The following is a 17,097-nucleotide window of genomic DNA, read 5'->3' on the forward strand; positions in this document are numbered from 1 at the left end:
TCCCCAGGACGCCGTGCAGCTAACAACCAGTTTGTTACTGGCTGTTGTATTTGTACCGGCCGTGGGATATTCAGCCACTGCCATGGGAACAGCAAGGCGCGGCTCTTACTTCTCATCGGGGGCAGCAACGCAGCGAGCTGCAGCCAGGAGAGGTCAGGCTGAACAGAGCGGGGACTTGGGCCCTAACAGAGCTCCCCGGGAGCAAAACCTGAGGTCAGGCAGCAGCCGAGGGCTGTGCTGGGACGCCCTGGTGTCGGCGTTCTCGTTAGAACTGCTGCTTGGTCAGATCCAAGCACACGCACAGAGATGTGCTGCTCCACAGCCAACTGCTGCCTGCAGGCTCTGCTCGAGCCCTCTGTGCCTCCGCAGGGATTCCTTCCTGCCTCCCTCCTGGCAGAGCAGCGCAGACATCGACCGAGTCCACGTCCAAGCAGGTTTTCGCATCCTGCCCATCTCCATCTCTTGCCCAGCTGGTGCCATTTTCCCTGTCAATCTCCGCTACGCGACAAGGGCAGATGCCTCGTGTTAATGAATAATTAGATGTAAATTAACAACAGAGGTGAAAACTCAGCCATGTGCTTCCCTCGATCATGTAAAAGGAAAAGAAAGCAGCCACGAAATGCATTTTATTTACTGAAGGATGCTGGAGTACCTTTTGTAAGCATCGTGTAGTAACTTCAGGAGTGCGTCGTGACGAAATCCAAGTCAGGAACGTTCCCTGTTAACGTTTGCCGGTGTGTGTATAGAACCCTCGTCACTTGTCATCTCTCTGTTCTAAAATACGGATGAAATGGTGACAGCTGGCCCAAAGCAGGTGCAGCAGTACTTTTAATACCTGCAGTTTTCATTACCGCAGCTCAGAGCGCACTGGCCACAAGGGCAAAACGTACAGAAGGCGTGTTCTTAACGGGGTCTGTCTGCTCTTAACAGGGTCTTGCTGCTCAGGGGCAATTAAACGAGGCAAATAAAAGCCATGGTGTCAGTACCTTGAAAACAGCCCACTTTTTCCAGTGCCTTCCTGCCACTTGAGCTGACGGTCCTGTGCCTGTGGTCACCGACTGACTAAACGCTCCGCGTACTGAAAGGTTGAAGTAATTAAAAATGTCAGGTGGTTTTCTTTGTTTCAATAAACCATCCTTCGGATGCGTGGCTTTCCTACCAGCAGCAGCTGTAGCAGGTCTGCAGTCTCCTAGCCCTGCACGTGGCGCATGGCCACGAGGCGCGCTTCTGTCTCCTGCTGCTCCTGGCCGTTAGGAAGAGGCAGCGCTCAGAGACTGGAAGCCCCTCTGCCCCCCGAGCCCCTCTCCAGGATCACAGATCTGAAGGACACTTCCCTGCAAATCATTTTTCCTACCTGAGCGTGAGACCGCCGAGTTGATTTTCAGCCTCGCCACCAGTCGCCTTCCTGCGGAAGCAAGGCAGCGAACGCCGAGATCAGTGCCCACCGCAGCAGGACTCCGGGTAGCGTCTGTCCAAACAGCAACAGTGGGAGATGGCGTGCGTAGGGAATGACTCGGTAACACCAGCTGGTAAGAGAGGAAATCTCATAGACTTAATAAGTAGCATTAGAAGGAAGCTGTCAGGTGTGACGACAGCTTGCTCCTCTGTCAGGTACGTGTACGGCTGCTGCTCCTCACAGCCACAGACAGCGACCGCAGGAAGCGTGCAGCGTAACTGCCGCTGCTTGTATCCTCTGTCATTGTTCCTGCTCCCCACTGCCTTCTGTCTTTCCCCAGGTACGACCTGTCTGATCGCGCTGCTGTCAGATAAAGAACTCACGGTGGCCAACGTCGGCGACTCGCGGGGAGTGCTGTGTGACAAGGACGGGAACGCCATCCCCTTGTCCCACGACCACAAGCCCTACCAGCTGAAAGAGAGGAAGAGGATTAAAAGAGCTGGTGAGTTACAGCGTTTGGCCTTGGATTGAAGGGCCGTCTTTATATTCTCTCCTCCGTCAGTAACGCAGACTTTTCCCCTGTGAGACACTGAGAGTACCAGAGCGAGGCATCAGCAGATAAACCCTTCCCTTATTAACACAGCTCCGTTCGGAGGGGTTCACGGTGCGGGCAAATGGAAGCAGGCTGGCCGCTCCCTGAATGAGGCGCTGGCGAAGGAAGCAGAGCAGCCTTCATCTCCAACAGCCAGTGCGCCGTCCTGGCCAGCTCCCCTGCGATCTCTGCAGGGAGCACGTCAACAATCAGCGGCAGCACCCTCATGCAGCACCCTCACGCAGCACCCTTACCCAGCACCCTCACGCAGCACCCTCACCCAGCACCCTCACGCAGCACCCTTACCCAGCACCCTTCCAGGCGCCTCACGGCCGCATCGTGGCAGCAGCCCTCATCTAAGAGGCTGGGTCTGAAGCTCAGCGAGGTTTCGTTTCTGCAATAAGCAGACCGTGAATCTAATTCCTGACAACTATTTTTTGTTCCCTTATAATGGCTGTTAATGAGCACAAACGGAGGTTGCAGCGGGGGTACAGCAACAGTAACTTTTCCACAATAAATCGATTTATTTTATAAATCAGGTGTAATAGCCAGTTGTCCATGAGTTTGTCAGAGCCTCTTCTGAACCCATCTCTGGTTTGGCTCCCACAGCAGCCTGCAGCAGGAAATTATTTGATAAAATGTGTTAAACCTACTGATGGGCATTGCCTCTAGAGATGCATTGTTTCTCTGCCTCAAATTCTTCATCTATAAAGTGGAAATAACGCGTTTTTCCCTGAGCATAAAGCATTTTTAAATCCTGCAGGTTATCAGTATGCCCGCACCAGTATTAATGCCCGTACGTGTCAAATGCCTGCCTGCTCAGTTTGCTTTTATCGCCGAGGAAGCGTGAGAGCAGAGCGATTCTTCCTGCCGCTACACAGAGACCCAAGGTCGTGTGAGTTCCCCAAGGGGACATAAAAAGTTTACAGATCCTAAAAACCAGGAATAGGAAAATCTTGGTCTGGCTTTGCTTCAGCTGTGTACTGGGGAGATGTAGGAGTAAAAACTGGAGAGTTTTCCATGTAGCAGTTGAAGTTCCTGAGGCCTCCTTTACCGGTATCATCCGGGTGCTCTGTACGGTTGTTCATCCGGAGAAGGCCTTCACCTAACGTTGGTTAGTTTTGGTGTTTATGTTGAAACGAGCCTTTAGAACACAGCGCCATGAAGAGTGAACCTGGGTTTTTGCAGGAATTTCCAGCTTCGGAAGAAGTTAATTTAACAGACAGGTAAACATGGTAATTACCTGCAGCTGAACAAGAAATACTCCAGCTAGCATAATAGCTTAGGGAATTTGCTCACCTGTTACCTGCTGAAAAGGCACTTGGTACGCAGCAGCACGCCTGCAAAGGCTGGTGTACGCGGCTCCCTCCTCCGTAAGCAGTGAGGGATGGCAGCAGTGCTCTCCTCTAACCCTGTGCAACGTGTGCTTAAGCTGCCTCTGCCTAATTGCCTTTTGCTTCCCCTGCCATTCCGATGCGTACATAGGTTACAGGCCGAGTCACGACAGCTCTAACCACTTCTGAAGGAACTCCCTGTGCTGGTGACGAGGTGGCCGTGCCACGGACAGCGCGGGTGCCCCCCAAACACGCAGCAGCAGTGGGGCAGGGCTCCTTTGGCCGCCTGGCTGTGGAGTCGCAGTAGGGAGCTGAGAACACTCCGGTAACTGCAACCAACAGCCGCGTTTCTAAGAGTATCGAAGGGGACAAGCTGCAGATACAGACACCGGGTCGTGTAACCTCGTTGTGTTTTAATGCTCCGCGTTGGGCCTTTCGCAAATCAGTTGTCCTCAAGGGACTCTGACTTTGGATTCCCGTTAGGCTGGAGGAAATCCTGCTGGGCATCGCTGCAGACAGTGGCACACAACCACACACGTGTTATCTCGAAGGTGCTTCCCTTCTGCTGTGACCTCGAGGCCCCGTGCCATTCCCTTCGTACGGCAGTCGGGCCGTGTACCAATCACTGCAGTGGTGTCAGTGCAAAACCTACCTTACCATGGGCGACCTCTAAATAGCGTAACCCATTTTCACCTGGAAGTAGCCTCAGTCGTGGTGATGGTCAGCCCGTCAGTCAGATCGCACCCTGCGTTCTTCCAGCTTAAAGTTCTGTGATTGGTTTGTTGACGTTTCTCTGGCTTTGTTTGACACACCTCATGCGGGGCAGCTTGCCAGAAGAGCCTACAAATGTTTTTGCACCTGCTTCTTTCCTAACGCCTTAGGTGAGAGTTGGGTCCTGCTGCAGGTGTTGTCACCGTTACGTTTCCTTCAGAGATCTTCTGAGGTGGGGAAACGTGAACTTCACTGAGAAGGGAGCTACAAAGGGGCTTCGTTCAAAAGCACAGCCACTCGTGTGCTCCAGCTGTTCCAGCAGCACGAGCAGGCAGGCACGGTCCCACTCTTTGTTGCAGCACTGTGGCATTTACTGAGGACATCTCCTGTTTTTGAGATGTGTGACACTGGTGTACCTCAGGACACCACATCACAGTTTTTGGTGGACCTGACACCGAGTCGGGGAAGGTTTTAACGCGTTTGTGTTTCTTTCCAGGTGGATTCATCAGCTTTAATGGCTCCTGGCGTGTTCAGGGGATCCTGGCCATGTCCCGCTCGCTGGGGGATTACCCCCTGAAGAACCTGAATGTTGTCATTCCTGACCCCGACATCCTCACTTTTGACCTGGACAAACTGCAGCCAGAGTTCATGATCCTGGCATCCGACGGTCTGTGGGATGCTTTCAGCAACGAGGAGGCTGTCCGATTCATCAAGGAACGCTTGGATGAACCACACTTTGGGGCAAAGAGTATAGTTCTACAGTCCTTTTACAGAGGATGCCCTGATAATATAACAGTGATGGTGGTGAAGTTCAGGAATAGCAGCAAAACGGAAGAACAATAATTCGCAGTGGTTCTCTGCCTCACGCGGAACTTAAAACGAACTCTGACATTTTAAACATAGTGGAAGGCTCTAGTAAATACCATCAAGATTCTCCACGAAAAGAACAGATCCCTCTGGTCTTTGTTCTTTGCTTAACAGAAGGAGCAATACAACAACCACGTTTTGAGTGATCATAAGAATTAAGTTTGTTCACACCTATCTCTCCTGTGACCTCGCTGCTCCTTAGAAGCTGACCGTAATCTTCCATTTCGGAATTTTCTTTAGAAATCCTGCGTATGCTTTTCGCTTGATTTTTTACCTCTCATTTCTAAGAGGTTTGTTGAGATGCGCAGCAGGGCAGCGCGGCTGCTAATAGCGGGTGGTGGGAGTGATGTCGCTTTTCACTTGTAGGTGTGACTTTCCAGAACGATGCTCTAATGTCTCTCATCTCTTTTCTTTTTTAATCTGCAGTGCTAAGGTTGTGTTGGAGGTCTGTGATTGTCGGGCTGTTACTGGTACAAGGAGGACGAGCAGCCAGCTCTCAGCCTGCTGTCACACAGCTGGCTCACGCTTTGCCCCCCTCCCACCCCCCGTTAAATAAACCCCTGCCGAGCACGTGGCTCGGTATTGGCACTGAGCTACCCGGAGACACGTCCTTGTTCCGTCCATGCGTTGCTTTCCTCGCGTTTCTTCTCTGCCGTAGTGTCAAACTCCAGCAGGATACTGGCGGTCTGAGGTCTGTCACCTTCTCTATCAAAAACCCAACCAAACGAAAGCTGTTGTGCTAGCAGAATGACCGGCGTTCGCTGAGACTCACCTTTTTCTTCGGTTTTTCGCATGGACTTTTCATAGGCATGTAAGAAAACAACGCAAGATAGAATTAATTTCATTAGTGACTGTCGGGAAACCTATCAAAGCAGAAGTTCCTTAGAGCGACCTAGGTGGAAGTCACGCCTCTTAAAGACTTTGTAGCACCGCAGATTAATTGGTGGTTTTAATCTGGGGAAGGCCTCCTTCGAACGATTTCTGGTATGAGGTATTAATGCCGAGCAGTGTCGGCGCACTGTTGAGATGAAAGCTTGTGATAATTCCAGATAAAAATATTTTTGGATCTAACTTTCAATACTGAACTGTATTTTGGGATCTGTGACTGTTGTAAGTTTAAGCCATGGCATTCTAGGCGTGCCATCTGATAACGTCGTTGGCTGCTTCATGAACAAGCAGCAGCAGTGGCAGGACAGGACAACGCGTGTCGGGGGAACGGAGTCAGGGCCCAGGTTGGATGTTGGTGTTCTGGGTGGCTTGCGTAACCTGCCTCGTGTCCCCTGGGACTCCTCCCGCCCTTCAGAACGTGCTCCTGGATGATCCACTGGCGTCTCTTGTCTTGGAGGTAGTGGAAGTCCTCCGTACTTGGTCCCTGGGCTGAACCAGGGCCATCGTCTGTAGTTATAGAGTAACTAACACTGCCTTGGGTGCGGATACAAGAGTAACTAGACAAAAAGCTATCCCCCACCTAAAGCATTTTCTGGGAATGTGGCTTGCAGCGTGGCTTGCAGGTCTCTAAAACGCTGAGATGTGTTGTGGCCGTGTTCGCAGGTAGGGTGTCTCTCAAGACAAAGATGAGAGCACAAATTCTGCTTTCTGTGCAGGAAGGAATTCCCATCGTCTTTTCATTCTTATTCCTAGGTCAGCTCTTTTATACCAAACCTCCCTTCTTGAGTTTGTTTGGAGTTAATCACAGTTTTTAATGGGAGATGCTGCTATTTCCAGTGCTCTCCAAATCGTGCGCGTGGCCTTCAGCAGCCTCTCCCCGGTCAAAGCTGTGAGTGGAGCCCCTTGGCTCCGAGCAGAGGACAAAGCGTGCCAGGGAGACACACAAGGACGGAAGCGTCCGGCGTGCTCTGAAACCAGCCCGAGTGGCCCTTCCCCTGAGGATGGAAGGTCTCAGGCGTTTTTAATCACTCGAACAGGAAGAACAGCTTTCAGGGAATTTTAAATGCAAGTTTGCTTTTAAATTGAGTGGGTGACGGGAAATGCTGATAGTTGCGGGGTACCTCGGTTGTTTTATTTTGAAAAATTATTTGAGGTCGAATGCTGTGCAATGAAAACCTCGTGGGCTATTTTCAAGGGAGTGCTAAATCACATCGTAGTGCTACAGCAGCAGGATCGGAACCGGGCTCTAGGCAGAGCTCACGGTGCATGGAGCGTTCGCCTTTCCTTTCTCCTTCACAGGTGATGGTTCTGTTGTGCTGGCTTTTCTGTGGAGAACAGACTGGGTGTGTGTCAAAACAGCTGCCCAGAGGAAAGAAGAACTAGACCTGGCAGCCCACAGAAGCCTACAGCAGAGAGGCTTGTGCAGCAGTGACAGAACTACCCATCCTTCCCGGGCATTTGAGAAGCTGGAAGCAGAACACTGGGCAGCTCCAAAAAAAAAAGTGTAGACTACCCCCACTTCAGTGAGAAGCTGATGGCTGCAGTAACCCTCTCTGCAGCGCACGTTCTGGAGGCTAGCAAGCATTGCTGAGGAATTCCAGGCCTCTTGAGCACGGCCGGCTTTCTGGGTGCTCTAGCACTTGAGATAGCTGGGAAATGAGGTAGCGGGAAGTGCGTGCCTTCACAGAGTCCCGTGGCTGCCCTAGGAAGCTGGGGGAGGGAGTAAAGCGAGCTCTCACGTGGCTTGCTGGAAGAACTTAAAGCTCACAGCACAACACAGAAGAGTTCTGCAGGCTTGCTTGGATATTTATGCCAGGATTCACTCGCCCGTGGCTGCCCCGTCAGCTACTGTTGGCTCTATCTCAGTCTTTCAGCATTTGCAGTGAGGGCAGTGGTTGCTCCAGCCCCTTCAGCTGGCTCCGTAACGCTCCCGCCCCTGTAGCAGCCCCCTTCCTGGCCACGGCTGTTCAGGCAGCGATCCCTGGTAAGGCTGCTGGCCTTTCTTCTTTTGTCTTGGTTTGGTTTGCTTTAAAAAAACGGTAACAGCTGCGTTAGGTTTAGAGGCGAAACACTAGCAGAGATGGAGGCTTCGTGAGTCCTAACCGTCCAGGCACGGTGCCTGCCCACGTTCCCTGCCAGCCGCCTCCTGTTTGTGAACCCAGCTGTAGCTCTGCAGCTTTCTGGCTGTGCCGATTTGTGCCAAATTCTGCTGTGATACACGCAACTAGCTGCCGGGTGACCAGATGAAGTAATGTATTGCTTACACAGCCTAAAGGATCTAGGGCCCGATTCCCCTGCCTTAATCACACCGCCTGTATCCGGAAGGAGCTCCCAGCCACGTAGCCAGAACCATCCCCGCATGTGCCAGAGCCGTGCAGCAGGACGTGGCACAGCATCGGGGCGGCAATTTTGAATTCCTGGTGTTTGTGTAGTACTGACGGCTCAGGTAAGCAGCTGTTTTAAATACCCATTCCCCAGGTAGCCAGGGGTCCCAGGTTTCAGTGTGTCTCCAGTTACCCGTAACACTGCAGGCTTGTTTTGCTCTGTTAAGCAAAGCGTGTGCAATCAAAGCAGCTGCAGCCTGTCTAAAGCCATAAATAGAGGCTGACATCAAGAGCAGTTCTGGACTAAAGTTCTGAACTCCACTTTTATGAGTGTGTCAGTTCCTCTGTCTGGCATTAAGGACATACTGAGCTGGTTGAGCAATGGGGAAATAAAGCTTTTGTCCGGCATTTAAAGGACCAGCCGTGGTTCTTTTAAGGCTGTGCAGTCCCATCTTGGGACACAGGTGCTCAGAAATCTTTTCAGCCTGTATAGAGCAAAGCTAAATGAGTAATCAATGAAAATGCTTTAGAGGTGAAAACATGGGACTGAGAAGCCTTGCTCTCTGCCCATTGCTACGCTGAGTTCAGGGGCATGAGGGGAATGTAGACAAAAGTGTACGCTAACTGCGTGTGCTTTAATCTTGGTAATTACAAGAACAGTCACGAAGTCCAGCTGTGTGGCAAATACCTGCTCAGCGCCCCCAGCAAGCAAGGCTGTGCCTGTGCCACCACGCTCCCAGGACCCCGTGACAGTCAGTAGGCCAAAAGCAGCACGAGTTTGCTCCTGTGCCTCCGCCCATGCGCTCACTTGGATTCATCTGCTGATGAAATCAGACTTTTTCACACCAGAACTGCCAAAGTCCCCGTGTGATTTTTAAACTTCGTCCTTCGGGTAGGAAAAAAATGAGTTAGGCTAAACAGTGGCTTTTGGAAAAAGTTCTTTGGAGTTAGTTCCGCTCTGCGCTGAGCCATTACGCTGCTCCCTGATAAACTGCTTCTTGCAGGGGTTAGCAAATGCTGGATTTACAAATGAAGTCCATCTTTGTGCATTTCAAATCCTCCTGCCTTTAACACGTCAAACTGTAACAACCATGCTAGCATTAAGGACAAAGCTAACGGGCAGGGGCTGCAAGAACAACGTTAAAGCCGTATCGCACGAGTCTTATACTGAGTGCCTGCAAACCCACGTCTACCCGAGGCATTTGGAAGTGCTCTCAAAAAAATGACCAAGAAAAACGCATTATGAAAATGAACTGCACAGTGAGGGCTCTGAACGGGTAGCGCAGATGTTTGTTAGAGAGCAGCCTACACAGCACACAAGATAAAACCTGCGCATTTAAGCAATTTGTCCTGGTGAAAGACAGCTTCCATTTAGCACAACGTCGCTGTATTCTCTTACCTCAGAGCCTCTTCAGGCTTCTGTTTTAGCATTTTTCTCACAAAGACGCGTGTTTCTGAGATTGCATCTTTACTGCAAGCTCAGGGGAGGCTGCACGTCCCCCTTACTTGAAGGACCACCACACAGCGCTACTGAGAGCAGCAGCGAGGACACGGGCTGTCACCGCAGGTCAGAGAGCAGATTGGGATGCTTATGACATCTACGCACCATCGTCACTCACACTATAAAAAACCTCATTCGGGTCATTTGGATTAATGTGGCCTGGAAAATGATCGTGCTGCGTAGCAACTGTGGGAAGGGCAGAGGTAAACAGTGCTGAGCCACAGACCCTCTCAGGAGAGGTTGCCTGGGGTGAGCGCTGCGTTTTTAAATGCTGCAGAAAGCTTTCCATCTCTCTCCCCAACCCCTCTAATGTAAGCAAATCACAGAAAACTTACTTAGTAAATGACCAAAGTGGCACACGTTGGTCAGACAAAAACAGAGACGAAAAGCAGGGAGTGGAGCTCTGCCTCCCCACCGCCTTCACCACGGCTAACGTACCTGGTAGGCAATCAGCAATCCGGTGTCACTTGGGTCGGTTACCCTCCAAGCAGCTTCTAGTTTAATTTTGTTTTAAATATGATGGAATCACATCATTTCCTGTCCATCCATTTGTGAGTCACTTACCACTTGCACTGACGTCTTTCAGTACTGAGTAGAGCGCGTACCATGAAACTTCGGAAGAAGAGCCCGCCTGTCTGCGTGTCGCACTGAGCTGCCTGCAGCGATGCTGCCTCCGAATCTGCAGCACACACTTGGTGGCTTGTGCTGAACTTGTTTATTCTAAAACGTCCACAACACACAGAAGCATTTTGACTTGGGAACTCTCTGAAACAACGTACAGGCAAGACAGGCTTGAAATGTCGGACTGTCAGCCTTTTGCTGTTCACCCTGAAGTAGCTTCCAGACACCTTTGACCAGTGGATTACCGGGCTTTTCAGAGCAGAAAGCCTGACACTCTTCATGTCAACGTCCTAACTGCTTGGCGTTTTATGTTAATACGGCTTTCTGAGCCACCTACGTGCGCGGTAAAAGAATCTTAGGATTTGGAAAAATCTTAGCCTGTGGTTTACACATCATTTCAGTGAGCAGATGCTATAAAATTTGGGCCCCCCACTGATTTAAATGCTTGTTTTAGTTCCCAGTCTTACGCTCTTTTACCTGTTGCGTGGCTGCTCACACTAGAAACTCTCCCAGTACGTGGGTTAAGCAGAAACATTAGCTTAGTTGGGTGTTTTTCCAGCCCTTTAAGCAATAATAAGGTCAGACTCAGATACAAAGTAGATTTGGAAATGAGTTGCAGGAAAAAAAAAAAAAAAAAAAAAAAGCAGAGTCGGGAATACTTTGCAGTGCAGAACTGACGTTCCCTTTAAATGACAATTTCAGGTGGCATAAACAGATCACTGTGTACATAAAGCTGCGTTGGTGAGAGCAAAAGCCTTGTCATCTATGGTCAGCGTTATCATTCTGGGGTGCAAGTATAAACTACCTTGCTTGGCGACGGTCCCATTGGTACTGCAGCACTGCACAGCCATTTATCCCAGCCCTCATTTTCATTCCCCCACCCGGAGCACTGTCTGCTTTACCTACCCAGCTGCTGAAGGTTGCATAGTCTTTCATAACCACATTTTTTTGGAAGAGCAATACAAACTATGCTGTAGTACCAGTGTTCTTGTGACCATTTATTTCTAAACATTTTACACGCAGGCTTTAAAAAAAACAACGCTTTTTTTTTATTTATTTAGAGGTATAAACAATCAAAGAGCAAGTTAACCATTTCTCACAGAGCTCTCAGGATCTGACCACAGTTCTACAACCATCAAATAACGGATCCTAGAACAATAGGAATAGCTGTAGTTTTACCTGTTTCGGGAGCTACAATAGCATTCTCTCCTCAGTTATGCAATGCAGTATCTTTAGCTATTCGGTTTAACAAATATATATATATTTTCTGAAAAGCTTTGAGCCTCTTAGCATACATTCTGAGAACACTGAAACCTGAGATACTTGTCTAGGCAGTATTTTCCCCAATACATCATTTTTATACATAAAATAGTCCTATACTTCCATCATAAAGCTATGTACAGTTATTGAAAAGACAGCAGAATTCAATACTGACCATAACCACACCGTAACAAAAACATCGGTGAAACCTCAGTCTTGGTACCAGAGGCTTCTGTACCTCTTCTAATTTGTCTCTAAGAGACTATCTGAAAGACAGCCAAATGTAAATAAATCATAACACCTTAGCTGTAGTACAAATAAAGCGGCAGTGCTCTGTCATTCTAGATGTACAGGATGTAACTATAGTCTCCGCTGTGTATTAGATGTGTCTGGAATAATTATCTTAATGTAATTGCAGATTCTGTATTGTTGTCTATTAGAAGTGTAAACTACTGAACCCTTGGTCTTGCCGCTATGAATAAAGTGATCAGAATACCCACCTTTACAGATACACTACAGCTTGTCTTCTTTACGTTAGAAGCCCAGACTTTCATTCTTCTTTCATTTCAAAACTTGAAGCAAGAAGACTATTTTTGGAATGGGTATAAAGTTCTGAATGGATGTGAAGTGTGGTGCCAGTAACCCTCGGGATGCATCAGCACACACGCACGTACACACGTGTACGGATACATGCGGTACCTGATGGTACCACAGGGTGGGGGACGTCTCGGGCCCAAACTGCACATGGAGTATTCTGGGCCAGCCTTCTAATGGTCTGTGAACGTTGCTAATGCTCCTAGTAAGGCACCAGAACAATTCTGTTTTACATGTATATAAATACACATACACATGCACACCCAGGGTGCATCCCGTTTTCAGAACTTCCCCTTGGCTTCTGCACACCCCACAAGATCCGGAGCCCTGGAACACTCAGAACGATTACAGGGGCGGTTATGTGTCAATAAGGTAGCTCCGAGTTTGGTGCTGGGCAGAGAACAAGTGCCTGAAGGCAGCAAAGGATGATACAGTTCATAAAAACAACAGAACAAGTTAGGCAGTACCCTGAGAAGCATCTTTGAGGCTAGTTTCTTGGCATAAACATAACTCCTGTACCATTTTTATAAATTCCAGGAGATTGAGGCAGAAATCGCATGGTTACAGCAGACAGCATGCAGAAGCATCAGAGCAAGACAGGACAGCGTATTCCAAAGTATCCTGCATGCACAGGATAGACACATGGAAAAGTGCTTTGCGAATTTGTGACATTTTCACTTAAGGATATTGGAACGTCCCAGAGAAACGCTGCCATCGCAGCTCCAGCAGCACAGTTGTCCTTCAGCCAAAGTCAGCTCAACAACCACGCTTTTGTTTCGTGTGGCCCTGTGTGTTAGTTGAACACTTTTGCAGTACAACTCAAAGCTTAAGACGGTACAGGTTTAAGCTCATGTACATTTATACAGAATCAAAGGCAAGTTACTGAAGTGTTGGATGACAAATCCTGCCAAAACTGGATCATTTCACTTGGCTTAATGCCATGTACTGCAATCAAACGCCTATACTTACAGACATCAAAATTAATTTTATAAAGAAAGAACCGTTGTTCTTCTGGAATGATGACGTTCACCTTGAGTATATTTAAGCAAATTCCAACATAAACATCCTCAAATTTAATAGGTTTGATATGATTCATCATTTCATAAACCCTCAGAGCCAGGTTTCCGTCCAATATATAACCCATGCCACTGCAGTACGGAGGATAAAAACTGAAAGGATATTCATCGTAAGAGATGTATGTTTTCTTGTAGAAGCCTCTGTAGGCAAAGCTACCTATAAAAGGATAACCAGTGAAAATTGTTTCTGAGGAGTTGAGCTTCAGAAGAAATTTTACTAAGTTACCTGTGTTGATGAAGACATCAGAATCAGCCTTCATGACGAATCTAGCATTTGGACAGAATTCAGTCACCCATCTGAATGCCATGATTGTTTTCAAAGTAAGATTGTCGTAAGTGTCCATAAAATCTTGGCTAATTATGTCACCGTACAGGATGCTTTCATCTTCTACTGACAGTGCTGCAGACTTGTCTTCTCTTTCAGTTTCCTGACCCAGTAAGAACAGGGTTAGAATCCGATGTCCCCACCAGAAGCTCTGAGATCCCCATGTTATCCTTATGGCCTGCCTTGACTCCACATCATTAGGTCTCGAAGACACCAGGATGACAAGAAATGGATCTATGTCTTTGCATTTCAAGTGTTCTCCTGACGTGAAGAGGTACGGCTGCTTGTACACCGGTTCGTATTCATAGAAGTACATGGTGTTTGCATGTTCAATCACAGTGTTGGAAGAAAAAGTGATGTACCACAGTGTTATGACTGAAAATACGAGAAGAAGCAAGAAAACCCATTGTAACAGTCCCACATACATGACACTTACTGGAGCTAGGCAATAACAGATTTGTAGAAGTACATCAGTGGCCTTCCAAATCTGCACCACAAGTTCTGAAGCACATTTCTTACTGAAAAAGAAATGAAAAGGTTGTATTCAGAGGCTAGTGCTCACACAGTATCTTTTTCTCTGCTTGTCAGCTAAAAGTGTGCTGTAATATAATGAAGACACATCCAAGATTCATTGGTCCAGCTGCCACGTGCAGCAACCCATACACCATTAACCAAGGCTGCATCCCAGGAACGAGCATGAGCAGAACACTGAGCTGCTGCTGAGTACGCTATGGATTGAAACCTCTTAAGCTGGAAGTTTCCCTTACATAAACTACGTCTCGGCAAAAGATCACTCATCAACCATTTTGATCCCAAAGAAAGCCAAAAGCTCTCAGCGCAATGTCTTCGACTCATTTCAATCTGGAGGAAGGAATACAGACCACAAAATCTAATGGCTGCGAAGCATTTGTCAAATGGATGTTCAGAGGCTTCAAAAATGTGTTGTTTATTTCAAAGAAGGGAGGCTCTGCTAGTTTTCATGAGATGGAGCAAATCGGCCAAGACAGCAGGTGAAGAAAGAAGTACAGGCAAATAATTCATCCATCACCTCAGGGCTGAGCCTGGAGTGGAGTCCATGCTGACGCTACAGCTACAGTACCAGGACTGGGTACTCAAACCACTACAGCTTTCTACAGCTACATTTAAAAATAAGATCCCAGTCTTGTGCCCTCCATTCAGCAGTGCTTACCTTTACCATATTTCTTTAAAATTACATACACTGTGAACACGTATTGGGTATCTTTAAGTGAGAATCATTACTATGTCATACTGTGACTCCTCCACTGGGGGTACCTCACTGAGCTGCAGGTGAAGGCGTGACTTTTATTAAGGACTTCCTAACATGATGATGGTCTTTCACTAGCTTACACAAACACAGAACATCAGAAGTTTTGTGTTGATTCACTTCTGTTTCTCCAATCGGATTAAATACACGCAAATAAAACAAAATTGAAGTCTGGAAAGCACAGGGGAAAGTATCGTCAGGACTGTTCAACCTACCAGTAGCTTGGGGAAGTTGATTAGAACCCCAGAGCGCTCCCATTTCCTTTTCCTGTACGCGCTCCAAGCTGTATTACCTGCCCAGCTTTATGGAAGAAAAAAGAAAGGTGCTGACTTCTCTTTATACCCCAACCTACCACCCAGGCGGAACACGCAGCTGCACAAGGGAGAAAAGAGGACGGGCAGCCAGAGGCGAGCTGCTGGCTCCCACGGGCAGGCAGCGATCTGTGGCAAGGAGAGGGCAGCAGCCAGCAGGTGCCAGGAGCACCACCGATGGCAGAGAGCACTTCTGGACATCCAAAGTCACATTTCTCCAGTGACACGCTGACTTCTTTGCAAGATAGCACAGGTGAACCACAGAGGGTTCTCGTGGTGGTCAGGGGTAAAAACCACACACCCCAAAGCATCAGGCAGCAATTTCTGTAGTGCTGAGAACCCGTAATGCAGGCCAGTCATCCTCCAGACGTGTTTGGCACAGAACTCTGCTTCAAACTCATGCAGAAAAAAGGGCAAATTAAAGAGGAAACCCTAACTTGACAGAAAAATCCACTTCTTAGCTCAGATGCTTAAAGTACGTTCAGGATCGGTCCTTCCAAGGAAATGGTTTCATTTGTGCATTCGCAGCTTCCTGGCAAGACTCAATAACGTCTGAGGTTATGCTGCCAGATAAAACCAATTGCTTTAAAGCAAATTTAAGAAAACAGCCTGAGCATGCTCTATAGGAATTTTAGGCACTCATACTCTGTTATAGCTGGGTTATTTTTTAGTGTGGGCATTTTTGACAGGGAAGAGGTGGCAAATTATTGTAATAATTGAATTCTAATAACAGGAATGCATGGATGGACCAATATAAAGGTTAAAAATACCTACTAGAGTTATAATGCCAGAAGTATAGCAAAATATTTTTTTAATCAACTTGCAGAAGTCATTTGCAAACGTATTTTGGTTTTGGCTTCTCAAGTTCTTCCTGTGGCTTACTCCTGATAGCAACTAGAGGTATTTTTGCAAGATACCGGGCTATCCAAAACAACAATACTGGAAAAAATACTTTCAATAACTTTTTAGTGACTTGCTACTGCTTCAAGTTGTCCGAGCAATCTTAATTTTCTGGAGAGCTTTCAGTAAGCGAAGAGCTTGCAGAGGTAGCAGCTGAAGGTAGAATCCTTTGAGAGTAAATCTGCTCTATACAGAACGAGTTAGGTTACTTTCATTTTCATACTACTAAAGATAGTGATGCAGTATTTTGCATTCAGACCCGAGGCTCGGAGACGTTACCTGCTCGGTCAGCGCCCAGCTGCGGGACAGAGGAGCTGCGGGAGCCGAGGCGGGGAAGAGGACCAGCACCGCCGGGGCCCGCTCCCCGCGGCCCAGCGGCCGCCCGCCGCCGCCTCGCTGCAAGGCCGCCGCGGCGAGCCCCGGCCCGGGGCGTGGCGGGGAGCGGAGCGGAATTGTGGAGAAGGGAAGGGGAAGGAAGGGAAAGAAGCCGAGCCGAGCCGCCCGGCACCGGGCCCCCACCGCCGTTACCGAGCCGCTCCGCCGCCCGCGATGGGTGCCGGGCGGCCGCCTCAGGGTGACGGCCGTTCCCTCAGCCCAGCGGCCGCTCTCCCCTCAGCCCCAGGGCCGGGCCAGCCTCCCCCCTCTTTTTGTTTTCTGACCCCTGGGTTTTAAACTGAGTGTGCCCCACAGGCGAGATAGCCTCGCCCCAGTAAAGCAAATACACCTTTGGACAAATCAAAGGTGTTTTTCTCAGTGTCTCAAATGCTTGTTTTTCGGGGCGAATGCAGCCCGCTGCTTACCGGCTGTGTGTACGAAGGCAGTTTGCTCCGGATTAGCGCGTCAGGTTTCACTCCGCATCCACAGCTGGAGGCTGTCCGCGGCCCTTGGAAGGATGTGCGTGTGGTGGAGTAACGTTTCCCCCTCCCAGGATGCAGCACTCGGATGCGTGTCAGCACTTTGCAGCCCTGCTCTTTCTGTAAGTGAATTAGGCTCAAGCCTGCGGCCCTGCGCGCAGAACCTTCCAGCCGCAGCCTGGTGGATGCTGGATGCTGGACGATGGATGATGGATGATGGATGCTGGATGCTGGACGATGGATGATGGATGATGGATG

The 17,097-nt window shown here is 48.8% G+C and overlaps 2 protein-coding genes across 6 annotated transcripts in view; one reads left to right on the forward strand and one right to left on the reverse strand.

The window, feature by feature from the left end:
- Positions 1-5,615, forward strand: part of PPM1L (protein phosphatase, Mg2+/Mn2+ dependent 1L) — a 66,360-nt gene extending 60,745 nt beyond the window's left edge. For all 3 annotated transcript variants that reach the window (XM_035334098.1, XM_035334099.1, XM_035334100.1), the window contains exons 3-4: positions 1,737-1,898; positions 4,530-5,615. In XM_035334098.1, the coding sequence (XP_035189989.1) occupies positions 1,737-1,898; positions 4,530-4,876 (509 nt within the window). In that variant the 3' untranslated portion in view covers positions 4,877-5,615. The remainder of the gene's footprint in view (positions 1-1,736; positions 1,899-4,529) is intronic.
- A 5,169-nt stretch (positions 5,616-10,784) lies between these two features.
- The window catches only part of B3GALNT1 (beta-1,3-N-acetylgalactosaminyltransferase 1 (globoside blood group)), a 17,001-nt gene continuing 10,688 nt past the window's right edge, over positions 10,785-17,097 (reverse strand). The window contains exons 1-2 of one of the 3 annotated variants that reach the window (XM_035334097.1): positions 16,786-17,045; positions 10,785-14,007 (exon numbers count right to left, since the gene is read on the reverse strand). In XM_035334097.1, the coding sequence (XP_035189988.1) occupies positions 12,957-13,916 (960 nt within the window). In that variant the 5' untranslated portion in view covers positions 13,917-14,007; positions 16,786-17,045 and the 3' untranslated portion in view covers positions 10,785-12,956. Of the gene's footprint in view, positions 14,008-15,386; positions 15,928-16,785; positions 17,046-17,097 lie in introns of those variants that run through there. The other 2 variants (XM_035334095.1, XM_035334096.1) reach the window with 2 other exon arrangements.

This window comes from Oxyura jamaicensis, chromosome 9 (assembly GCF_011077185.1).
Source record: "Oxyura jamaicensis isolate SHBP4307 breed ruddy duck chromosome 9, BPBGC_Ojam_1.0, whole genome shotgun sequence".
NCBI classification, from domain to species: domain Eukaryota; kingdom Metazoa; phylum Chordata; class Aves; order Anseriformes; family Anatidae; genus Oxyura; species Oxyura jamaicensis.